At 43.3% G+C, this 25,857-nt stretch overlaps 1 protein-coding gene across 2 annotated transcripts in view; it reads left to right on the top strand.

Moving 5' to 3' along the window:
* The first annotated feature begins 4,482 nt into the window (after window positions 1-4,482).
* The window catches only part of NAV2 (neuron navigator 2), a 213,386-nt gene continuing 192,011 nt past the window's right edge, over window positions 4,483-25,857 (top strand). For both annotated transcript variants that reach the window (XM_066552951.1, XM_066552952.1), the window contains exon 1: window positions 4,483-5,166. In XM_066552951.1, the coding sequence (XP_066409048.1) occupies window positions 4,909-5,166 (258 nt within the window). In that variant the 5' untranslated portion in view covers window positions 4,483-4,908. The remainder of the gene's footprint in view (window positions 5,167-25,857) is intronic.

Here is a 25,857-nt window from a genome sequence, read left to right on the forward strand (position 1 = left end):
GGGCGATGTGCTGACTTGCCTACAAGCTCTTGAACTACAGGCCATTCAAATAGTTTCCCTCTGGTGTGTTAAGTTCTTGAGTTCACATGAGCCTGCTCACTAAAATTTTGAGAGTATTAAGCCAGTTCTCAACACCAGAATCTTGGCACTTGAGCTGACACTCCATGGTGCTGAGCAGTCACAGTCACACACTGCTTTGAGTCCAAAGCAGTGATACTTTCTGAGCTTCAAAATCAGCTGTGTAAGCCAAATCAGTAGGGTTTGTTGTGGTTTCATTGTACTGTTTTTTGTTGTTTGTTTTTTTTTTTTTTTTTTTTCTAACAGGGAACTGCCTGTTTCTAGCATCTTTCCTTCCATATTTTCCCATTTGGGGAGTGGGTGGATGCTCCCTCGACTACAGGCAGATAAGGAGGGGATGTTGTGGTTATTCAGGCAAAGATACTCATCAGACTTAAAGCTGCAAGGGAATTTCTCCTAGTCAGAGGCTTACTCAACATTTCTGGGAAGGAATGAGGCTCTTGCTTTTTGTTTAGATAATTCGCCTCCTTTTTTAAGATTACTTACTCCTACCTTAGACACAGAAATTTGGGTGACTCAAAACAGGGAAGGGAAAACTGATTGGGCTTTTCAAAGATAAGAGAGGTTCCCAGATCCCTTTGACCGTCTAAGAGAAGCAGTTTCTTCTAAAAATCCTACCCTTAAAACTAGATAAAAATTAATTTATTAAGCAATAGCAACAACAAAAACAACCCAAAACTAAAAACACAGACAACCCAAAAACTTGTCGATTCCAAAGACAGACCAAAATTGATGTTGCCAGTCTTTGTAGATAGAGCCTGTAATGTGATATAATTTATGATCTCATGTGATTACACTGCCACTGGATACAGCAGCATTTCAGTGCCATTATGCTGTGATGTTTAGATATATAAAGCATAATATGTATAACATAAAAACTCCCCCAGGGTTTAGGTGACAAAGGATTATTAGATGCAAACTGAATCCATGAGAGAAGCAGTAATTCTAGGTCACTCTTCAAATGTGTTGTCAGGAATTCACATTAAGCTTTGATGAAGAATATGTCCACTGATTTGGCAAAATATCTGTCAGGATCATAGACTGAGTGTATTCAGAAGAAATCATATTCAGTAGGTTGGACTGAACACTGAGAAATCAGTAAAACTCCTTTGAGTGTCCAAAGGAACTGTGGATTATTTAATCCACCATCATCAAAGGATCAGATTCCATAATTGTTATGGGAGCAATGAAATGAATCCTTTCTTTTGGTCCAATTAACTTTGTGGCTGGTTTGGTATCCCATGCCCTAGCCAGTTTTCCAAGATAAAAACAGAACAACAAAAACTGGCAAGTTGGGTGCAGCTGGGATTGGTGGCCTGAACCTCATAAAACGTGTGAAGAACAGAATGTAAAGCTGTCAGTTAGATCTTCTAATAGCTTTTAAACCTTACTGTATTTTATTACAGATCTAAAATTAGCCTGGTTTTCAGGCCTGGATCTTTTTCAAGATGTTCTTACTGGAGCCCAACCTTCTCTAAGCCAGCAGGGCTGAGTTCTCAGCATGGAACGATGGAAATGGTGTTGGAGCATCTGACACATTTCTGCTCCAAGGACTACCAGTCCTCTCAGATGGTAAATTTACATTCTTTATCGACTTGTAGGGTTTTGAAATGTTCTATATAGCTGTGTTTAAGCTGACACTGTGGACAGTTATGGCAGAACATTAGAAGATTTGTCTTGGTGGGATCTCAGTGAGGTGGATGATGAGAGATGTATGCTTTCCCATCTGAAATTGGTGTATGAAGAGATTGAGGTGGAAGCAGTTACTTAAAAAACTAGCTACCATAAAACTTACCCTTCTGTAGTTACTACAGAACAGCCTGCAGAAGTGGTACACCTGAAAGCAGATGTGCTGAAAAATCCCAGCAACAGCCAAGACTGAACATGTGAGCTTTATGCGGGAACTTGAGTTACATTTTACATTGCAATGTTAGAGGAAGAACAGTACTTGATAACAAGTACAGCACAATTTCTGACTTTAGTTTTTAGTTCTGCCACTTGGTCATGTGTAACCTTGGGTAAGTCATTCAGGACGGCATCTGCAGAAGGATCCAGCAATGCTGTCTTTCATCCCGGAGACACCTACCATACAATCCAAGAAATGCCTCTTTTTTTCTGTCTGAAAGAGTCTCAGCTCTAAAAACCTGAGGTTTGCTCATTTGAAACTTCCTGAAAAGATTGAATGTTAAATAGGTAGGTCCCAGCTCCCCTTGCCATGAATGATTGAGCGTGATTGAGCCTCCCTTCCCCAAGCACTGCTCACAGTCTGGATGGGGCAGGGGCACTGGGGCTGGGCTTCCTCTGTCCTGCTGAGTCACTTCACCCAGTGTGTATTTCAGACATTTCAAGTGCAGGTTCATTGCTTCTCTGGATCCCCCATCCCTGGAAGTGTTTGAGGCTGGGTTGGATGGAGCTTTGAGCAACCTGAACTAGTGGAAGGTGTCCCTGCCCATGGCAGGGGGTTGGAACTTCTAATCTTTAAGATCCCTTCCAACCCAAACCACTCTCTTCTTGCTGGGATCACTCTTGTCCTTGCCACCCAGGCAGTGGCTTAGTGGTTCAGTACTTGGGGAGTGGATGAGGTGGGAATAAGGAGCTGAAGGAAGCGGCCCTACTAGGGAAATAAAGCAATTAACTGGAACTGTGATGAAGATTTGATTGAAACGCACCTTTTGCTTCCATGTCTCATGTTGGTTTTGTGAATGTTATTCTGAGACACCCTCCTATAATCATAGAATTGTTAAGGTTGGAAAAGACCTCCAAGATGCTCAAATCCAACTGTTATCCAGCACTGCCATATTACCACTAAACCACGTCCCCAAGTGCCTTATCCATGTGTTTTGTGACCGCTTCCCTGAGCAGCCTGTTCCAGTGCCTGACAATACTTTCAGTGAAGAAATTTTTTCTAATATCCCATCTGAACCTACCCTGACACAACTTGAGGCCATTTCCTCTCCTCTTGTCACTTGTGGCTTGGGAGCAGAGCCCAACTCTCACTTTGCTACAGTCTCCTCCCAGTGAGTTGTAGAGAGCCAGAGGGTCCCACCTGAGCATCCTTTTCTCCAGGCTGAGCCCTCCCAGCTCCCTCAGCCGCTTCTCATCAGACTTGTGCTCCATTCCCAGCTTCATTCCCTTCTCTGCACTCACTCTAGCCCCTCAATGTCTTTCTTGTAGTGAGGGACAAGTCAGCGCCCTAACTGGGCACTGTGGCACTGTCTGTTCTGGTGCTGAGCCCCCCATGCAGTCCAAGGCATGGCTTGGTGCCCTGATTTGAGATAATCAAGCTCCCACGGGCCGGGCTGGTGCAGGTGTGCACAGCAAGGGGAATGTGTGCAGCTCTGAATGTGTCAGGATGAGCAGGAACGCGGGCTCCGGGGCTTGTAAGGGATCCTGGCAGCGTGGGGAGGAACCTGCGACACTGAGAGCCTCCCCAGAGCCAAGAGTTGCTATATAATAGGGCCGGATTACTCACTGTGCTTATTCAAATTCCTGTTGATGCTGGCAGCGGGAGTTTTTCCCGAACGGCCACGAACAATAAGTCACCTCCAGGTGTTTTGATTTGAATTTATTTATTTATTTATTCAAATTTCAAAAAGAAACCGATCCCCGGCTCACTCCGTGCCGTGCCCCCGGAGCATCCATCCATCCATCCATCCGTCCATCCGTCCGTCCATCCATCCGTCCATCCGTCCATCCGTCCATCCATCCATCCTCCGGAGCATCCATCGCTCCGGACCCTTCCGCCGCTCCTCCCCCTGCGGAGAGAGGGTGAGATTTCTTTCTTTCTTTCTTTAATTATTTAATTTTTTAGTGTTGTCGCTGCTGGGAGCGGGCAGGGCCAATCGGGGCCCGCCCTGCCCGCTCGGTGCCGGGCAGCCGCCGCCTCCCTCCCGCCCTGCTGGTCGCGCCCCCCCCGGGATGCCCGAGCCCGCTCCACTGCGGGAGGGACCCTGAGCTGCCGCCTGCTGCTTTCCCTTCCCTCTCGCCGCTGAATCGCTTTCATTTTTAATCGCTTCCCCCCCCCACCCCGCCCCATTCCCCCTCCCGCCTTCCAGGTTTTTATGCTCAGCACTGGGGGAGCCGGGAAATTTTGTGGCCGCTGACATATTTTGATTTAAAAAATCGCTGTCAGCGGACGTTTCTCCTTCTGCTCCGGCAGCGTTGTCCTGTTCACAGCTATTTAGGCTTAAGAAGCTTGATTCTCTAAGGCTTGTATCCAAGGGCATCAGTCATTAACACACTGAGCTACATCTGCTTCTTGGCTAAGACTGAAGAAGGACATCTTAAGCTGCAAATCCTGCTCGCTCACTCTCTAGTGCTTACGGAAGGGGAAGCATATGCAGCAGCAGGTTCCTTTTTTTTTTTTTTTTTTTTTTTTTTTTCTCCCAAAGGCTGCCTCACTTTGGAGATGCAGTGACAAGATAATGGAGTGAAAGTCTTTCATTTCCAGGCAAGAAAATTGCAGGAGTCAGAGAAAGGAAGAAGCAAGTTACATAGCAGAAATAGGAAAGAGGACAGTGGTAAGGAACTGAAAATAAAATTAGAGGAAACAGGTGGAAGGCTAGCATAAAGCTGGGAGATATTTTAGACTGAAAGTGGTGTATTTTTGCTTCTTTTTTTTTTCTTTTTTCCTTTCTCTTTTTTTTAAGTTTTTTTTTAATTGGTTTTATTGTTGATTTTAAATTCTAAGCTGATTTTGGAGATCTCTGCAGTAACCAGGCTGCTTTAGAGCAGAACAGCTTCCCCAACGTGTCATTTTCTCTCTCCCTGCCTGCTGTCTCTGCTCTTGCTGCTGCTGACAGAAACGTGTTAGGAAAGCAGAAAGAGAAAATGCCAGCCATCCTGGTAGCCTCCAAAATGAAATCGGGACTACCTAAACCCGTCCACAGCGCTGCTCCAATCCTGCATGTCCCGACAGCCAGGACCATCCCACAGCCCTGTTACCTGAAGTTTGGGAACAAGGTGGAGGTGACGAAGCCATTGTATTCCAGCCAGATTCCTCTCAAATCATCCAACGGACAAGAAAACGCGGGAGATGGCCTCCCAGCAAGGAAGAGTAGCTCGGTAGAAAATGGATTTGACACACAGGTTAGCAGGCACCAAATGCTGGGGAGGTGTATGTGCGAATTTATTTCTGTGTGGAGTGTGCAGCAGGTTTTCTGGGGTAAATAGCATGGAATTGCAGGGAAGGGATGTGTGTGTGTGTGTGTGTGCCAACATCTGTCTGCAGTGGTGGGATGTTTTATATTCCACACAGTGGCATGTGTAATTCTGTCAGCATGATGGAGCTGATGGTGGGGTGCTGAGGGATGGGGCTGCGTGTGCTGCTTGCCTGTGCTGCCTTCTCCATCCCCTCTGCTGGAACCCGGGGGGGATTTACAGGAGGGAGATGGTAGAGATGTTGTTTGTGGGGTGTGTTCTTTGTGTGCTTTCTGTAGGTGCTAAGTGTAAGGGCTGGCTCGTGTGCCTGGGCTGGGGGAGGATTGCTGGTTGTCATTAATGTGTTTTGTGTTCGGTCATGTACTGTACCAGAGCACTAGTTGTGTGAACGTTCTGTGGGGAGTGAATGAGAGGCAGTGCTTGATGCTGGATTACAATGTGCATGTCATTCAGTGCATTTGAATTAAACAGATTATGGAGGAAATGAACACTTAAGTAGAATTGCCTGTATAATGCTATACGTGCATGACATCATAGATGCAGCACATCATCAATATCCACATTTTAGGTTTCCCTTTAATCTGTGTCAGCCTTCGAATGTATTTTTATATGTGCTGCTTGCTGTATAGGGGGGAGAGATGCTCAACTGGTTCGATTTCTGTGGTTGCCTGAGGTTGTCAGTGTGGCTGGGGCTGCCCTGTGCTGCCGTGCCCTGGTGAGCTTTGCAGCAGCATGGGCACAGCGTGTGTGTGACTGTGCTAGGGAGGGAGCAGAGCAGATGGGCTGCTGCAGCAAGCACGATTGATTGCTGTGCTCCAGAGATGGCCGTACAGCCCTGGGATGTATTTTGGCAACAACCATAAACGTTACACGCTGCTTCTGCCAATATCTGAGCCCGGTGGAAGGTGATACCATTATGCTGAGAGAGGGAAATGATGACAGAGACTCACTAGTTTTTTTTCCTTCTTTGAGAAATAATGGATCATCCCTACCACCTAGATTGTGAAGTGTGTGGCCTGGTAACCCTATTCCCTTCAGACAAGTGTGCCTACTGATGGGGTGTGTTTGACCGCATGCCCTGATTTCAGGATGTGCTGCACTTTCCTTGCTGGTAGACAGGGTGACGTATTGGGCTGCTCAGGCCAGACAGATATGACTGGAGCAGTTCCTGAGGGACTGAGAGCAGGAACAGGAGACAGCCAAGCAGGGATGCAGGGAAGTGGCAGCAGACAGACCAACCTGTGCATCACGTCTTGCCCTTACAAGATAATCAAGTGCTCTCTCTCACTCGCGCCTGAGTCTGTCCTTGTGATTATGAAACGTCAGCAAAATCTCATTATCTGCTGCCCTTTCTCTCACACGTGCCAGGGTTTCTGCATGGAAATCTACATTGCTGAAAAAGTGGTTCTTATTCAGAAATACTCTCTCATCTTGTAACAGATTATGCTCACAGAGATCTGCCAGTGGGAGCCTTTGCAGCACTAAGGGCAACACTATGGTGGTTTTAACCCTTACAAGGACGTGGAACAAACCCCATTTTTTGTAGCCTGATGATGAAAGGGTCTTGATGCTAACTTGTTATATTTGACCAGGGAAAGATTTTGGCTAAGGAAATGTCAGATAATTTTACATTTTTAATTTCTTCAGCAGCAGGAGAAATTTTGAACTTTGCATTCTCAGTAATCTCCTCTGGCTGGCAGTCTGAGCAGATGACCAGCACCTTTTAAGGTGTGAACCAGTGAGGCTTTTTTCACTACCTATTATTCTTGAATAAACACAGTCTTTTTTTTGTTGTTGTTGTTGTTCAGCAATTTTGCTGATCCTTTGAGCTTTGATCCTTCTGCCCACAAAAGCATGCAGGGTTTTGCCATTCAAGGTGGTCATTTGGAATGGCAGTCTGTATCTAGAGGGAGATTTTTCCAGATGTGTTGTGTCAAGGGCACTGTTCATTCCTTTTCCTATTGTTCCTCCCTGCCAAGGGAGGAGGAACAGGATGGATGGACAGCTGCCAGCTGATAGGTCAGCAGCTGAAACTTTTATCTTGGAAGACCTTCAGCTACATTCAGGTGCAAAAGTGCTTTCTGATAATAACCATGGTAAGGTTCAGACTTGAACACTGCACCAGGTCTGAATAGCTTGAGAATCTGAGGGTGATCACTTTGCTCCTCTGGGGGATTTATCTGAAGCACCAATGTGACCCTCACCATTTTATTGGGCAGGCACCTGGCAATACCTGTGATATTCTTACAGTAGAATTTATAGTTTAGATCCACAAGCTGGACCATTGCCCAGTGTTCTGGCTCCCATCCTCTGTAGATCTTGGTCCCTCTGCAGAATTTTCAGCCCACAAGAAAGGACATCCTCCTGTGTGGGTGGAGGGAGAATGAGAGAGAGATTGTGTCACTTGGACTAATTCTCTTGGTTCTGAGAGTATTTCAGGGAGTTGTTCTTAATCCCGTTGAAGTGAGTCCTTTTTGCACTACATAATACAAAATTTAGTGGCTTATTGGACTGATTATTCTGCAGAAGAGTCTAGAGCAGAATAGTCCAGAAGCCAGCATATGAGGATACCATGTTCTCGTGCTGGGTTAGCATGTTTCAAGCCACTTACACACCACTGCAAAGCTTCATGAGCTTTTTTGCTGCCAGGTGCTACCTTTCTAGAACCTGAGAACGTGAGCACTGCAGGTGGTATTCATTAAAGCACCAATTTAAAAACAAAAACCTGCTGAAATTCAAGATGTCCCACTCACAAATGTGGTATCAGTGAAAACTTCTAAATGTTTTGCTGATTTTATTCCTCTTGATATGGTTTTACGTGTGTTAGCTGGATTTTATATAACTGGAAGTTTTGTGCCTTAAGCCTTTATAAGGGCAGTGTGTTTTTTAAAATGCTGTGCAATTTATAAAAAGCACACTTCAGAGTATTTCAGGGGCACTTTCCAAAGAAAGGTCTGAGAATTTTAGCATCAAGCCCATTGTAAATGCTAGTCGGAAATCTTAGGTGGATGAATCATGGCAGTATCATTCCTATTTTACTGTTACTGATATACACACTCTATTTTTCCATATTAAATCCCCTGTGTTGTGCACAACAGTATCTGACTGTTGCACTGGTGCTTATTTTGTCTAATTTGAAAACACCGCCAATAAATTGTACTACCCATATTTAGAGAGAATTGTTTTGGAAATATTTAACTTTGTTACCAGAGAAACTTCTGTCGAGTAGATAGCAAGATTCTCATCTCTCATCTACAGAATGGTATTTCTCAGTGATTCTGAGAAAGTCGGATGCATTTGGCTACTAAATTTGCATTAGTTATTTAAGAAAGAAATCGTTGCCCCTTAGGAGTCCCTGGTTGTGGTGTAATTGTTCATGCAGATGCAAGAAGGAAGATGCCATTGGGAATGTCACTGAAGGAGATCCCAGATTTCATTACTGTGTTTATTGCTGCTATGTTGTATTCTCCAAATTCTTGATTTTCTTTCTCCAGAGAACCTAAAAAATAAAATAAAATAATCCCTGTTTGTACCTTCAGTAACTGAAGCAGCACTAAAGGCACCAGGACCTTGCTAAATGGTTGGTCCCACCCTTCCACTAAAACACTTGCAAGTTAAGAGACATCTGTTTAACCTGGGTTTAAAGTATGTGTGTTCAGCAATTACCTGTAATTGTGCTTTGTTTGGCTGGGAGGGGAGGGGCTAGGAATTGGTATTTCCTTGTAAACTTCTTTGCACTATTCATTTGCTGAAAGATCTTCTGGTGGACATGGCAAGCAGGTGCTGACAGAGTGTGATGTTCTCCCTCACTTTTCTTTTTCACTGCACTCAGCAAAGCCTAGGATTTCTACAACTCTTGCAACTCCTTATGCTGTCTACAGAACTCTTTTTAGTTTCCCTAGACCCTTTTTTAAAAACAATTCCATTTAAAACTGGTTAGATTTTGTCTGAAATCAAGCTATCTCGCTCAGCTAGATTTTTCTTCATATTGCTTTCCCAGTTTGTGAAGATCTTGTTGAGTTTGGCAGCCTGGATCTGGGGTGGTCTAGTTCTGGGATGCTCTAGATATTCCTATTTTCTAGTCTTACACTAGATTTTTCTTCATATTGCTTTCCCAGTTTGTGAAGATCTTGTTGAGTTTGGCAGCCTAGATCTGGGGTGGTCTAGTTCTGGAGTGTCCTATATTTTCTAGATTTTTTACCTAGTGATTCTGTCCTAATTTTTCAAGACTATCTACACCTGGGTTGTGTTCCAGAAGCATTTGCCACACCTGTTGAGGTTAAAAACATCTCAGTTTTTTGCCTCATTTCCCATTGGGTAGTCCAAGTAATGACAAGAGTATGGAAGCTCTGTTACAGCTCCCTGACAGAAATGGAGTGGACAGCCATTCCCAGGTTGGTGGCACACTGCTGGCACATCCCAGGCAGTTCAGTCAACTGCTCTCAAACAGGTTAACTTAACAGGTTCCTCCAGTATTTTCCCACACCTCAGAGTTAGGCTCACATCAGATGTTTGATGAGCCACATGTGACCCATGATCTGTGGGCTCTTGGTTTCTCTTCTCTGCCTCACTCCCCTTGTGCCCATGCCATTAGCAATCCAAATGAAGCCACATAGTTCAGATAGTAGCAATTATTTTTCTGTATTTTCATTAACTCCACTGTTTAAACCTCCATATCACTATCTTGCCAATGTGAAGCTTCATAGACAGAAGGATTAATGGAGCATATTGCAGAGAAATGATGCCTTCCCTTCTCACGTGCATTAGCCATTTTTCTGTGTGTTTCACAGTTCTCATGCCGAACCAGCTTGCAGAAGGGATAGGGATCAAGCAAATCTTTATCTGGACCCAATTTAAAGTCAGATGAACATCAACTGGTTTCAGTGCCATTGCATGAGCTGCCTCAGTCGTGTGAAATTTGGTCTCACTATGACTGCTGAGCTAATTATGAATGAAATTATGGGAAATATGGTCAATCATACTGATAACTTTCACATAAAAGATTGCTTTTTGCAGCTGCAAGAAACCAAATGGAGTCACGTTTAGGATATGAACAAAGGATAGATTTTACTGAAGTTGGGAGAAGCTGAGGAAAACTATAGATTCAGATGATCAAAATACATAAGCACAAAATAAATTTGAAATTGGTGCTAATGAGCTTGTTGGTATGATTATAGTTATGTACCTAAGTCATTCTTGCAAAAAAGCCTGTGCTGGATCTTTATGATGGATTTTTTTTTTTTACACCCACTGTAAGCAATTTGAGGCTACTAAGTAGCGAAATTCTTCTTCTATTTATGATTGCTGTAGGTTTGATATATTTCTAGATACATATTGAATAATATTTAATTGTTGGGGGGCAGGGGAGGGTTTGCTCTAGATGAAATGTTCTCAGGTAGAAAACAAGATAACAATTCCAAAGTTGTTTTACTGTGATTATGAACATGGATTTTCCAGTGATTTGTCTTTTGATATAAAGAGCTACCTTTTCTGTAGCCTTGCATTTGAACTACAGGTGTAACATTGCACTATAAATTCAGGAGGTTCCTTAATCATTGGGTTTTCATTTAGAATATGCAAAGGGTTACTTTGCATAAAGTGACTTTGTTCAAAGCTCCATTTGTTTTTTTGTCATATTGGAAAATGTTTTTTTCTCCCTCTTACTTGTGACAGTCTGTCTATCTATCTATCTATCTATCTATCTGGCTGGAAAATTTGAATGTGCTTAACCTAAAGCACCTTAGAGGTAGGGATATTGTTCTTATTTTTTGGAGAACATTTGTGAAGTGGATGGCTAAGGGACAAAGAAATGTAGCCAAGGTCAGAAAGTCTGCAGCTCTATAGAAAATTACTAGCTAGTCCCTTGATACTAGATTATCTTTCTCCTTTGCTGCTACTTGTTAACAGCTCAAAATGCTCATGCATATGGTGTCCATGTGTTCTCCTTCTGTCCTTGGAACTGTTAGTTCACTCCATTAAGTTGAATTTCTGAAGTGAACACTCTCACTCTTTTGTCCCTGCTTTAGCAAGTGATTTTTATCACCTTCTGCTGTGACACTTGATGCACGATGACACCAAGCAGAAAGAGGTACAAGCATATTGATAGAGGAGAACAACAGATATTGCTTTTGAAATCTGCTGGCACTGAACCTGAGCTGTACTTCTCAAAAAGAAAAAAAAAATCTGATTATAAAGAAGTCTGATAAACAAATAATTAACCTTTCCCAAGTTTCAAGTATCTAGGAAGTAAAAAAACCCCAACAAAACAAAACAAAAAAATCCAAATACCCCAAACCAACACTACTTATGCTCTTTTTGCTTGTCCAGAGGGTATCAGAAAAGAAAGCCTTTATTTACTGAGATAGTGTGAATTAAGTTCTGGGTTTTGGAAATTAAGGATTGGTATTGGCTGGTTTTAATTTGCTTTTAAGAGTCCTTTGAGAAACATTGTCTACTCTATAATTTTACTTTCCAGATTGTCTCACCACTAGATTTAAATCTCTGAACAATTTGTAGAGTATTTTAATGCTTCTAGCCTACAAGTTCCCTCTTCTTACCAAAGTGGAAGAAATTAAGGAGGTGCTTAAATCAATAATTATTTTGCTTGAACTTTCCAAGTTTGCAACAGGATAAATATTGTAAGTGCTGTTTGAGAAGATATATTTGTGAATTGAGCAATAGCTGGGCCTTTAATGAAAAGGTGTGTGTTCTGCTCTTGACCTTTTTTCCCATTTATTTTTTTGCTTCTTGAAGCTTTGGAGCTAAATCTTCTACTTTTTATTTTGATATAAATCAAGAGATGCTCTGAAAATTTTAACCCATTAATCTGTTTTTTTCTTTGCTGCAAAATGTAGAATCTCATTCTCCTGAGAAATTCACCTGGCTAAAAATACCCTGCTTTAATATTATTTTTAGAAACATCTATACTTGAAGTATATAAATGGTTAGCTATGATGTGTATTATTAGACATGAACTGTTGGTACATTTTGTAACAGGAAGCTGCTGGTTTTCCATTCACCAAGAACTGGAATTCAGTCAAACACTTGGCACTTAGTTGTATGCCTCTAATTTTATCTGTAAATTGTTTTTTCTGAAATAGTTTCTGGAAACAGTCTCAGTTTCTTCAGTTTTGCAAAGGCATGGAAATAACTGCTAAAACTTAAAACAAATAAACCACCTATTAAAATAAATGAGAAAACAGGTCACTTCTTATTTTAAAACAGGCTGAATTCTGAAGTTTTCTTCTGATTCCACCTTTTTTTGCCTGTTGAAAGTATTTTTAGTTGTGTTATCCTTGGATTGATTTTCATTTTAATTTTGGGTTATTTCAGAATTGGAAGCAATGTGTGGGAAAACAATGCCTGAAAGGGAAAGGTATCCAACTTCTGTATTTGAAAATTCACTTTTACCAGGACTTTTCCCCCCGTGCATGTTGAGTTTTGGACTGTCATATCATCATATTTTGACAGTGTCTTGTTTACTTGCATTTTTTAGCTTGTGTTCATGCCTTGTCTTGGATGTTAAGTCCTTTTCCTTGCATGGATTTTTTTTGTCTCTACAGCAGTGGCTATAAGTTGCCTTATCCTCTCTTTCTCAGTGGGAAGGAGTCTCCCTAAGTGTCTTTATTTTACCTGTCCTGTCACTAATCTTGGTCCATCTCTTCTGTCTTGTCCTTTGTGTAGTGACAGCCATGGTATAATCCAAAAGTGCCTTGGCTTTGCTGTGAAGCCTTCTTGGAGAAAGCCGGAGATGTTTGTCTCACCTGCTGAAGAAAGCGAGCTAATCATGCACATCCAGGGTTCCTCATGAAGTAAATAATCCATAAATAAATAAAGAGAAGCCCTGAAGCAGCCCTTGACAGGCTGACTTGCTCTCTGGCTGCAGCAGTAGCTCAGCTCTCAGTGCTGGGGTTACACTTGCTTGGCTTGGTTACGCTTTTTCTCCAAACAAAGGGACTGACCTGATCGGTTTCAATGCAAGCCATTAAGCTGGAGATAAAAGGTGTGTTAGGTTCTTTTGACACGGGTAAGTCCTTAAGGGCTGCATCTCAAATTTGAGCGTTTCTATTGCCCTTTATAAACCTTTGGGGTAGACAATACTATGGAGTTACTTGGTTGATACCAGTGCTGTGTCTGGTGGATGGGACAGGAAAGTCATGGGGTGCAGGAGAAAGGACAAGTGTTCCCTAATGAAAACTGATTATTGTCTTTTTTTGTTGTGAAAGGGAAGCCTCTAAGATGATGACCTCCCATAATCTTCTTCCATGAATGCAGGAAAGAGAAATTGTCTTTGGTGATGAAATATTTAATTCTTTCATCTTCTGTGGTCCCTGTGTAAGATCATTAGCATGCCTGAATGCTGAGGAAGATTATAGCCCTGCATTATATAGGCAAATTGTTGATGTTGTAGAGTATGTATATCACAACTAGGTTGAACATCTGGATGTTTTTGATATTTAATATGCAAATAAATTCAGCCATCTGAGAAAAAGCCTTTGCTCTTTGCTGTGAAGGCTGTGAAGCCTTCTTGGAGAAAGCCGGAGATGTTTGTCTCACCTGCTAAAGAAAGCGAGCTAGTCATGCACATCCAGGGTTCCTCATGAAGTAAATAATCCATAAATAAATAAAGAGAAGCCCTGAAGCAGCCCTTGACAGGCTGACTTGTGCTCTGGCTGCAGCAGTAGCTCAGCTCTCAGTGCAGGGGTCTTGTTGGCTTGGTTACACTTTCTCCAAGGACTGACCCAGCTTCCCTGACCATTTGCATGTTCTCCCTCATCTCCCAAATAACCTTGTAGGGGCTGACAAGGCCTTTTAGCCAAAGGAACTAGATTTCTCAGAGTTGTTTAGGAAGAACATCCTCTGGAACAGCTGTCTGAGGACACCCATGCTTTGCTCTTGGGAGAAGTGGGAGAGGTGTGTGACAGGCTGGAATTGTAATTTTATGTATTTTTTGTCTCATGGAGTGACATTCTCAGTCGTGAAGGCTGTTGTAGTAATACCTTTTTGTTTCACACCGTGAGGGGATCTTCCCTGACAGGATTGCTTATCTTCTGAAAATGCTGACCAAAAATTATTTTATTATCTGTTTCTGCCATCTCTTAGTTCTATATACTTGCCTACTGGTAGAACAAAATGAATACCCTGGTGGGATTTCATGTTGCTGATCTAGCTTGTGTGATATTCTATGGTGAATATGGGTGCTAAGACTTTGTTATACTTGCATATCTTGAAACAAGTGTTGAGAAGCAGATTCCTTTTTCTTCGGCCATCTCCACTTGAGCTGTGTCCACTGTTGGAAACTACAGGTAGTTTCAGTGCTGGCATTTTGATCCACAGTGATCAATGTGCAACTTTGATTGCAACTGGTGGAGACAATAACTAATGGATCAGTCTGGTAAGACAAATTTGATTCAGTTTTAAATTATTCTCCATTTGCCGGAGATGTATGGATATTTAAATCTTCAAAACTAATGGAAAAATGTCAGGTGTTGTGTCAAGATCAAATGTGCATTGACCATTTGATGTAATATTTTAGAAATTAAGCTTTTCTTGCTCAATAACCAGAGGTCAGTCTGCTTCTCAGGACAGCCACATGTATTCCAGACTTGTCTGAGGCTCAGCTGGGATGGATTATTTTGGGAAGGAGTATTTTTGGCATCACTGTATCTTACTCCTCTGGGATGGGCTCTGGAGCACACAGAGGTCTGTCTGGTCCTCCACAGTAACGTGCCAGATGGGCAGTGCCAAAGAAAGCTGGCAAAAAGGGGCCAGGTCCTCTAGTGTGCAGCTGGAAAGGGGAGGCAGCAGCATCCTCTTCATCCCTCTGGAGCATCTCCAGGGGAATTGTAATGAATTTGCTTTATTTCACTGAATCAAACCTCTTTCTGCTTTTCAAGAGGAAGAGCAGCGGTTGCCTAGGATCCTGTTTCCAAGCAGTCAGATAGCAACTTTCCACACTGCAGCAATGTAGACTTTTTCCTTTCCTTTCCTTTCCTTTCCTTTCCTTTCCTTTCCTTTCCTTTCCTTTCCTTTCCTTTCCTTTCCTTTCCTTTCCTTTCCTTTCCTTTCCTTTCCTTTCCTTTCCTTTCCTTTCCTTTCCTTTCCTTTCCTTTCCTTTCCTTTCCTTTCCTTTCCTTTCCTTTCCTTTCCTTTCCTTTCCTTTCCTTTCCATGCCTTTTGGCCTTCCCCTAGGAGGGTTTGGACCATGTAGACTGGTGGCTGGTGCAACCACCAAGATGCAGGATGGTGTGGTGGGATGTCATGCCCCTGGGTCACCACCACTGCTGGGTTGGTTTATATCAGGTTGGATAGCAAGGCAGTTTAGCCTGTCTTTAACACAAACATGAATTCCACCTTTCCCTTGTTGAGCAGGTAGACGAGGAACCTGAAATGATGTTTTTAAAAAGTCTATGGAGGTCCTAGACTTCTTAATATCAGATCCTTCACTCACAATTTCAGCTTTGTGCTGAAACTTAATCTCTTGGCCACAGCAGTGTGAACTAAGGAGGATTTAGCCCTCCTTATTGCCTCCTGAGTGCTCTCAGATTCAGCAGAAGAGGGGTTTGTGTTGGATAAACACAGATTTTCATCTCTTCCCCTCACAGTCTGAGAAATGTCCACTGGTATTGGACATTATGGAGGGGACTGATGCCACCCTTGGCTGCTGTGTCAGCATTTCTGGGCCAATGACCTGTCAGATCTACTCAATGCTTATTGTGCTGCATCAGGGAAAGAGAAATTTGAAATTTCAGTGTTCCACTGGCAAATAATTGAATTTTAAATAATTTTTCAGTGGTTCTCATTAGCGTATATTAAATGAATTTTCAACAAATAAAAGCCCTAGGCTTTCTGTGCGCATGGGGCACGTTTTGGTCACGCAGACAGTACCTATGGTGGAAGGAGGCTCTTGCAAACCATCTTGTGAATAGCTGCAGCATCACCCAGAGCCACTGCCTGCCCTGCCTCCTCCCCTCCTCCCTGCCAGCAGCTGGAATGGCAGGGCTTGTTCGGCCCGCACTTTGCACTGTTTGCAGCAATGCTGCTAAATGCTGGGCTGAAAGGGATGGGAGCTCAGCTAATTTGCATGATTTAAAATGCCAGCTCGGTTTAATGTAGAGCAGCTGGTATATACTTAACTCCTTCAGGAGAAAACTTAATACCAGCAGATCGCATTATCCAGGGCTGTGCTCCACGCCTTTATTTCTTCATCTATCCCTTCCCCTTGCTGCCTCCCAGAACCTTTGTAAAGGCTGTGTGTGCATGGCTGGCAAAGGGCTCCGCTCACTGCTGATATTTCTGTGTCTCTCAGAGTTCACAAAGCAATTGGTCTCACCGTGTGACAAATACTTGTTGCAACTCCTGAGCATCCACTTACTCACTGACCTTAGCAGGCAAGACTCTAAATTAAGATGTGTCATGGTGAAGGGTGGTGAGATTAGTTGGAAGAGGGACAGGTGTAGAGGCCTGGATTATGTGGATTACTGCATTCTCAATTTCTTAGGGTTAAATTTCAAGGTTGAAAATGGCTAATTCCACAATTATGGAATTAGGATATGCTGTGCTGTTCCTCTGGGTGCTGTGCCAGCAGCCAGAGTCAACTTGTGAGGAAAGGAGGACTTGGAGGATCAAAGAATTCCTTTGCTCCCCTGCAATAATTAGCATAACCTCAGTGAGAGGATGGAGGGAGCATAATCTTTTAATACCAACCTTTCTCAAAATTGACCTTGTCACAGGCAGATTCAGCCTCTCTCAGAGAGGCAGATGTGTGGTAGAGTCACTTTTACTGCATCAGAAATGCTGGCACAGTATCTCATCCTCTGCCAAAATTCTCTTTGCCTTTCCCTGGGTGATCAGCCTCTAGTGCCAGAGGCTCTAAACGTGCCTTTGGATGAGCTGTGGGATATTGATGGATTTCACAGAATCAGGGCTTCCTCAAGGCACTTACAATGGAGCCTTCTCTTCCTCTGGAAATTATTTATTCTGTCACGCTCGAGCTGAGTTTTCTCTTGAAAGAACAGTTTCAAATGGTCACTTTTGAAGACCTTGATCAAGTGCAAGCCATTAAGCTGGAGATAAAAGGTGTGTTAGGTTCTTTTGACACGGGTAAGTCCTTAAGGGCTGCATCTCAAATTTGAGCGTTTCTATTGCCCTTTATAAACCTTTGGGGTAGACAATACTATGGAGTTACTTGGTTGATACCAGTGCTGTGTCTGGTGGATGGGACAGGAAAGTCATGGGGTGCAGGAGAAAGGACAAGTGTTCCCTAATGAAAACTGATTATTGTCTTTTTTTGTTGTGAAAGGGAAGCCTCTAAGATGATGACCTCCCATAATCTTCTTCCATGAATGCAGGAAAGAGAAATTGTCTTTGGTGATGAAATATTTAATTCTTTCATCTTCTGTGGTCCCTGTGTAAGATCATTAGCATGCCTGAATGCTGAGGAAGATTATAGCCCTGCATTATATAGGCAAATTGTTGATGTTGTAGAGTATGTATATCACAACTAGGTTGAACATCTGGATGTTTTTGATATTTAATATGCAAATAAATTCAGCCATCTGAGAAAAAGCCTTTACTCTTGCAAGCTGAAAATACAGTTAAGCAACATGTATCCATCTTTTAAATGGACAGAAACCATTTTGTGAGATGGTTTAGAAGGTTCCTTTCTAGCTGAGCTAGAGCAGTGTGGTTTAATTATTGGTTGTCAGGCACCAGGTCAAAACTTGGAACAAAAGAGGCTATTTGTGACCTGACTCCAGGTTTCTGGAACAGGAACAAATCAGCCAGCTTTTCCTTTTTGCTGTGTGAGAGAGCTGTCTGTGAGTTTGTAAATCCTCACCAACCATGCCACTTGGGTGTCTCAAGTATTGTTTGTTTTCTTTTTATAACTAAGGGATAAGTTTAGTTATTTTAATGCTTTTCCATTGGTTAATACAAACTTTTCAGGGATCCAAGCTTGACCTCTAATTCTTATTATTTTTCATTCCTTGCTATTTTCCACCACAGATATTTTTATTTTGCTGTTTTTAGGACTTTTCCAACCGGTGGGAAGGTTAGGAAAGTCAGTTCCAGCAGACTGGACATGCTGTGAAACAGCTTGAAGAAATGATAACACGAGTTTCTATAGCACCCTCATCCTGCCTTTCTGCCAGGAGGGGTTTCAGTCCTAAAGGGCAGGGAGGATGCAGGGTGAGGAGTCTGTGAGCCACAGGCCATCAGCATCACTGTCACCCTCTTGCTCCCTGCTGCAGTTTATCACGGCAGCTCCCTTATCTCACAGCTGTTCTGCAGAGATAAATCCACTATAATTCCAAGCAGCTCAGGTAAAGTGATACCTGGAGCCATGGATTACCTTAAATAGCTAACTGTGGGACTTCTAAACCTTCATGCATGTGTGATCTGTTATTTTCTTACTGATCTTTCTTCTTGAGGTAATACTTGAATCAAAGCAAGAGATACTCAATTTGAAGTCCTTTTCAGCAACGATTTATAGATTTTAATAAAACTTGTGAAAATAGAAGTCACATTGTTAGAAGGTCCTCAGCTATAAACAGATATCATTACTTTTGGCTGAGCTTTCTGAAAACAGCAGTTCATCCTTTATTGCTGAAAATAATTTGAAGAGAAGATGAGAATCAAAGAGCTGCTAGCACTATTTCAAATTATAATGAGGAGTTTGTGGGCTGTGGGTTTCCATCTGCATTCCCCTTCTATGCCATCTGCCCATGAGGAAAAAATCATATCAGCTGAGAAAATAAGAGGATGTCCTGCATTTAGGCATCCACAGAACCACCAGTTACACATGAAACCTTGTGAGATTTGTAATGGAACCTGAGCCTGTGATAGTGCTGCTCTGAATAGGAAAAGGAGAATGTATAAAAAGGCCGTTGAGATTTTGTAGGATGAAAATAGGACATTTTAAACCTCATGAAATGCATGATTGACCACGTTAGTAGAAGTGAGGAATCTGCAGAGTGTTGATTTGTAGTATGTAAAACAGCTGAGAACTATCTGTGAAGGCTGAGATTATGCTAATTTATGCAGTCCACATTGCTACTGCTGTTTAAAAATAGCTTCTTTTCCAGAGATCTAGAGCTACTGCAGGTTGGCTTTGCATTTAGCTCTGCAGATTTGAACACAGAACAAAGCCTGACTTATGTGGTCTTTTTATCACAGAATAGTTAAGGTTGGAAGGAACTTCTGAAGCTCATCTGGTCCAACTCCTCTGCCAAGGCAGAGAGCAGATTACACCTGAACAGATCACCTAGAGCAGGTTACACCTGAACGTGTCCAGGTGGATTTTGAATACTTCCAGAGGGGAGCACTGCATCACCTCCCTGGGCAGCCTGATCCACAGAATAACAGAATATGCTGAGTTGGAAGGGACCCAAAAGGATCATCAAGTCCAACTCCCAACCCTGCACAGGATGCCCCCAGAATCACAGCAGGTGCCTGAAGAGTGTTTTCCAAACCCTTCTTGACCTGTGCCAGGCGTGGTGCTCTGAGGCTGGTCCAGTGCCCAGCCACCCTCTGGGTGAAGAGCCTTTTCTAACACCTAACCTGAACCTCCCTGACACAGCTTCAGGCCATTCCCTCAGCTCCTGTCCCCTGTGACAGAGCAGAGATCAGTGCCTGCGCCTCCTCCTCCCCTCACAGGGAGGTTGCAGACCCTGCTGAGGTTTCCCCTCAGCCCCCTCTTCTCCAGGTTGAACAGACCCAGTGCCCCCAGCCCCTGCTCACACCTGAGCTTCCCCCAAGGCCTCTCACAATCCTGGTGGCCTCCTCTGGACACTCTCTGACAGCTTCATGGCTTTTTTACCTTGTGGTGCCCAAAACTGCCCCAGCGCTCGAGGGGTGAGGCTGCTCCAGCTCAGAGCAGAGCAGGACAATCCCTCCCTTGCCCGGCTGTGCCTGATGTCCCCAGGACAGGGCTGGCTCTCCTGGCTGTGCCTGATGTCCCCAGGACAGGGCTGGCTCTCCTGGCTGTGCCTGATGTCCCCAGGACAGGGCTGGCCCTCCTGGCTGTGCTGATGTCCCCAGGACAGGCCTGGCCCTCCTGGCTGTGCTGATGTCCCCAGGACAGGGCTGGCCCTCCTGCTGCAGGGCACTGCTGATGTCCCCACATTCACTTGCCATCCACAGGAGCCCAGGTCCCTTTCTGTGGCTCTGCTGTCCAGTGTCTCATTCCCCAGGCTCTCTGTGCATCCAGGGCTGTACACCCCAGTGCAGAATCCGGCACTTTCCCCTGTTGAGCTCCTCGTTGTTGGTGCTTGCCCCCTCCTCTCATCTGCCCAGATCTCCCTACAGGGCCTCCCTGCAGGCTCCTTCCAGCTTTGTATCATTGCAAACTCGCTTAGTATTCCTTTGAGTCCTGCATCCAAGTCATTAGTGAAGGTGTTGAAGAGCACAGGGCCTCAGATGGGGCCCTGCAGAACCCCATTGGTGACAGTCTGGTGCCACCCCATTCATTGCCACTCTTTGCACCCAACCGGTGAGCCACTTGCTCACCCACCACACGATGTGCTTATCCAGCTGTGTGCTGGACATTTTGTCCAGAAGGTCACTCTGAGAGACAGTATCAAAGGCTTTACTGAAATGCCAAAAGATTACATCAGCTGGCTTCCCTTGATCATCCAGGTGAGTTACCCTGTCACAAAAGGGAGCCAGGTTTGAAGAGCAGGACTCTCCCTCAGGAAAATCTATAGTGGTGCAGTGCTTGCTGCTGTTCCCCTCTTCGTGGAGCTCTGCCTGGCTCCACCACATTGCATTGCTGCCACTCAAGAGGCTGAAAGGGAAATGTTGCCCCTCTGGCTCAGGAATGGCACAGAAGTATCAGTGGATGCCCTGAACAGCTGCAGAATTAGGCCTGAGGCTAAAAAGAATTAAAAGAATTAAATGCTCAAAAGAATTAAATCAAATTAAAGAGTGTTTTGGGTTTTTGGTGTCTGGTTTTGTTTGGCAGAGCTCGACACCTGTTGCTCAGATGTGTGGTGACTTGGAGTACCTTAGAGGGGTATTTGGCTCATCTCCTGCCACTCCTGTCATTGTTTTGGGAGCTTATAAGGAACAAAAAGGCAGGGAGGAGGAACCTCCATGTACTAGTTGAGATTAAAACCAATTTTCAGGTTGTCATTTGAACTAGGTTTCCAATGAGTGTGGGTGAAAATGAGAAATAAGAAATGTATTGCAGCTGGAGGCAGCGGCTAATTTCATATTCTGATTCAGTGTTTCAAATTCTGAAGGAGCTAGAATGAATTTTGCAGTTCAAGTCATAATTTAGCTTTATGAATAGACATACAGACAATACTGGAGCTGAAATTAAAGATCAAAGCAATTTGGGACAAAAAGTCCTAGTGTGTAACTTGCATTTGAGCAGGTGTTCCTCTGATAAGAAGATGCTGTGGGTTTTGACTACCAGAATATAAATCCATCCTAAGCATGAACACACTCAGTTTTAGAAGTCTACAGTGATGGGTGGAAGCCAAGAGAATGTAATTCCCCTTCCTCTTTTTTTTTCTACCACCTTCAGTCACATTTCCTTTTCCAGTGCAGGGATGAAACTTTTGATTAAAAAGCTCTTTTACCAGAAAATCATAGTAGAGAACAGTGGTTACAATGCAAGTTATCCCAGGTTCTCTTTTAGGGTCATATAAAATAGTGTTTGACTCAGGTAAGTGGGTGAAACCTTGCAGGTCAGAAGTATGGCTGTTAGGGAGGGAATGCTGAGCTCTGGGGCCAGAGCTGGAAGTTCCTGGTGGTCTGAGGAAATTGAGCACTTAGAACTGTAAGTCGGAAAAGCAGGTGTAGATCAGTCACTCACACTTTTTCTTACCTTATTATAATTCCAGAAAGGATAGTGGTGAGGTCAGATCAGAGGTGTAACATTATAGATGAATTTGTCTAGGATTACATTTTTCCTACAGCTGCATTAAGAAAAAAACCCCACAGATCTGTTTACTAGACTGTTACAAAGTTTAGAAACTGTAGTCCTGGGATACTGGATGAAGCCAGATTGCTCTTTGATTTACAGCATCATCATTCAGTGTGATTGATGTCTGCAACTTGTGTTTACAATGGCAATTAATTTCCATGCACCAAGCCACCTCTGCCTCTTCCTTGAACTTAAGATGACTGGTAAAGCAAGACCATGCAGTCCTAACTCACTTACAGAAAGAACTTGCTGAAATCTGAAAAATATAAACCACTTTTTGGATCTAACTTTCTGTTCAAATCCAGGCCTGGTGTACTTCTATCATTTCTAGGTTATTAAAAAGTTTTTTTCTTTCTCCTGCTTTTCCATATATCATGTGGTTTGGGGCATATATGCAGTGTTTGGATAGGGAATGAGTGGAGTCTTGCATGCTGTTCTCTCTTTGAGCCAAAATACATCGGAGGGGTGTCAGTTTGCAGAAATCAAGGGAATGTGATGGGTATCTGAATGAGGCAGCTATGCCTTTAGCACAGAACAGCAGGATTTGCCAGATTGGAAGTGCCAGTCCTGGGTTCCTGGGAGCTGCTTAGGTTGGACCCAGTCTTTGGACTAGCTCATGAGGCAGGAGTAGGCGTCCTTTTTAGTATAGATGCTTAGTCTGACGCTGAGTTGAAGTTCTAAAAAGCTCGGGGTAGGGCTGAGTGAAAAGGAAAAGGGGAATGAAGCAGCTGGTGCCGCTGCTGTGCTGTGGGATGGGTTCGCTGGGCTGCTATTGCCACCTGGTGGTGCTGGACAGAACCAAAGCACACCTAACTTTGCTTTCTCGGATGAGTTGCATGGGATTAAGTATCCATTAGATATGGATTAAATTTATTATGGATATGCTTTTATTATAGATAATTCTTCCAATGTCGGGAAAAAAATCCGCAGTATTTTATGACTGTCATTTGTTTCGGAAATAGATGATGTTGTAAAAAAATACATAATTGAGCCTTTCTTTGGGCATCATCATATTCTGAACTGCCAGACACCGGTAGCTGTGTGGCTGGAAACTCATGCAATAAGTATGAGTGATGAATCCAGAATCTGCCTTTTCTGGTTCAAAAATGGAGCAGGAGGTGACGTGGTGTCCTCCCAGCCTCGGAGTGTCTTCATCAGGGACACGCTGTGACCTGGTGGCATCTGGGTGCAGAGCTAGTGAACTTCTCTGAATTGCTGCAGCAGGGTCCAGTCGCTGCATTACCAGGGCAAATTTGATTACCATAAGTGATTAGTGTCTTATCTTGCTGAAATTAGTGGATCATTAACAAATGATGGCTTTTTGCACATAATGTGACTTAATTGTCCTTTCATTACAAAGGGTTTTATTGCAATCCTTTTAGCAGGGGAATACAGATTAAGTTGTAGTTACCGAGAAAAAAAAGCAGATCACTGTTCAGCCCCTCCTGTTCACTAACAAAGCCACATTCTGTAGCTTAATCTGCAGATTCTCTGTCTCCAGAAAGCATATGCATCTGCTGGAGCATTTCAGAGCTTTATAGTGTTTTTCAGAGGAGAACTGGCATAGGTTATTTGCTGTGAATCTTGCAGGCAGCACTTTGGAGCTAAGATCAGCTTTGTCACATATAGAAATTTGATCTGACCTGTGGTAGGGGTCTGACCTAATAGTCTCTTTCCCTCTGTGGTAGCTGCCATGAACTGTGCCACAGCTCTCTCTGTTTTTGGGGGGAAGATGCAAATCCATTAAAGTTACAAGCTTTTGCTTGGAATTATGGCTGAAAAAAAATCTCCATTGTGTTGTCAGGTCTGGAAGTTTTTCCTGGAAGTGTTCAAGGCCAGGTTGGATGGGGCTTTAAGCAACCTGGCCTGGTGGAAGTTGTCACTGCCCTTGGCAGAGGTGTTAGAACTTGATGGTCTTTAAAGTCTCTTCCAATCCAAACCATGATCCTTCTTAATGAATGAAAAATAATCTTAATGGAGGAAAAATTATTTCTGAAGCAGCTACACTGTCCTTATAGCTATAACCTTTGGATTTCCAGTTTATATGGTAGTGTGAGCCAATTTAACAGGACCTGAAATACAACTAAATGGTGCCCTTGTGTGCAAAGTCCCTTCCCCCATGGATCTCAAGTGCTAATTTCACTTGGCTCTTTCAAGCCACATTCACATTGTATTTTTGACTGCAGGGGAACCATTCTGACTGCAAAGTGTAGTTGTTTTGTGACTTGCTGTTCTGTATTGTTATTAAGGCTTATTAGATTTCTAGGCTTATTAGCAGTAATCATAATTTTGCCTAGAAGCAGTTAAACCAGCAGGAAGCAGAACAATTTTTGTCAGTCACTTGTTAACAATTTCAGTTATTGATATTCCTTGAAATGGAAGCCAGGACTTATTTCTCATGTGTGATGGTTGGTTTGTTTTTTCTTTCTTTCTGGTTCATATGTGCTTAACCCTCACAGTATTTGGAAAATGAATTGGGTCACGGTGGCACAAATGCTGCTTGCAGCAATTCCTGGTTGTAATGTGCAGTGAAAAGGGGTGAAAGAAAATATATTGAATTTGAGGTTTTTTGTTTTTTTTTTTTTTTTTTGCAAAGACTTTGTAATTGAACATTTATAGTCTTTTCTATGATTCTGCCAGCACACCAGAAGGTCTTTAAAGATCATTGTTCTTCCCAGTCCTCTGGTGGACACCTTGGTCTCCTTCATCCAAGGTTCTGCTCCCCCTGGCAGCAGCAGGTAAAAGGTGGTGACATGCAGGTGGTTGCTGGAGCTGGTTCAGGATGGGTTTTAGGTGTGTTTTACTGCCCAGGTGAGTGTGGGGCCTCTCAGGTAGGCAGTGAGCAGAGTGCAGGCACCCCTGGCACAAGTAAGAGTCCCCCTGGTGCTGTTGGGCTGTGCTCAGAGGATGCTGCAGGTCAGGGGTTTAGCTGAGCTGGCTCTTGGTGACAGGTGAAAGTGGGCTGAAATGAGCTTATTTAAGGACACTTTTGTTGGGCTTGCCCTTTAGATTTAAACCCTCTTAGCCTGAGGGAGCAATATGTGAGTGAATGTTTTGGGTGCAGACAAAGCCTGCCACCCCAGCTCAGGCAGTCTGACCTGCCCCGTTCCATTCAGCCAAAGAGGTCCCCCACTTTTTATTGTCCAGGAATGCTCTGTGTCTGTGACAAAAGGACAATGCATTCCCAAACCATATGAACAGGACACACGATTTTTGGAAGGCATCTTCAGGCAGATGTCTCTTTTTACATCACTTTCTTCCCTCCTCTTTCCTCTTCTTGGGACTTGGATGAACCAAACCTCAACGTTTCCAAGGCACAGATCAGTGCAATGCTGCTTCTTTTGGGCCAAGTGCTTGGAGAGTAAACCAAGCAGCATTAATAATGTTTATCTGCAGAGGAAAACTAATAATAGCTTGTTCTCAGGTTTATTTATTTTTCCTATTCACCCTAGTGAAGGGCTGTAACAGTAGCAGCAGAGTCTTCTTTTTTTTTTTACTTGGTCTGTGATTTGAACTCTGTGTAACCAGACTAGAGGTTGGAAACCAATCTTGTTTTCAGAGGCTCCTTGCCTCTGAAAATAACATTGTGCTCATGACTACCACATTTTAGGACATTCAGAGCATAGTTTGACAATATTTTAAAATCTCTAAATAGCTTAAAAGCAGTATTTGAATCTCCTCTTTGGGGC

The sequence above is a fragment of the Molothrus aeneus genome, chromosome 6 (assembly GCF_037042795.1).
Source record: "Molothrus aeneus isolate 106 chromosome 6, BPBGC_Maene_1.0, whole genome shotgun sequence".
In the NCBI taxonomy this organism is placed as follows: Eukaryota; Metazoa; Chordata; class Aves; order Passeriformes; family Icteridae; genus Molothrus; species Molothrus aeneus.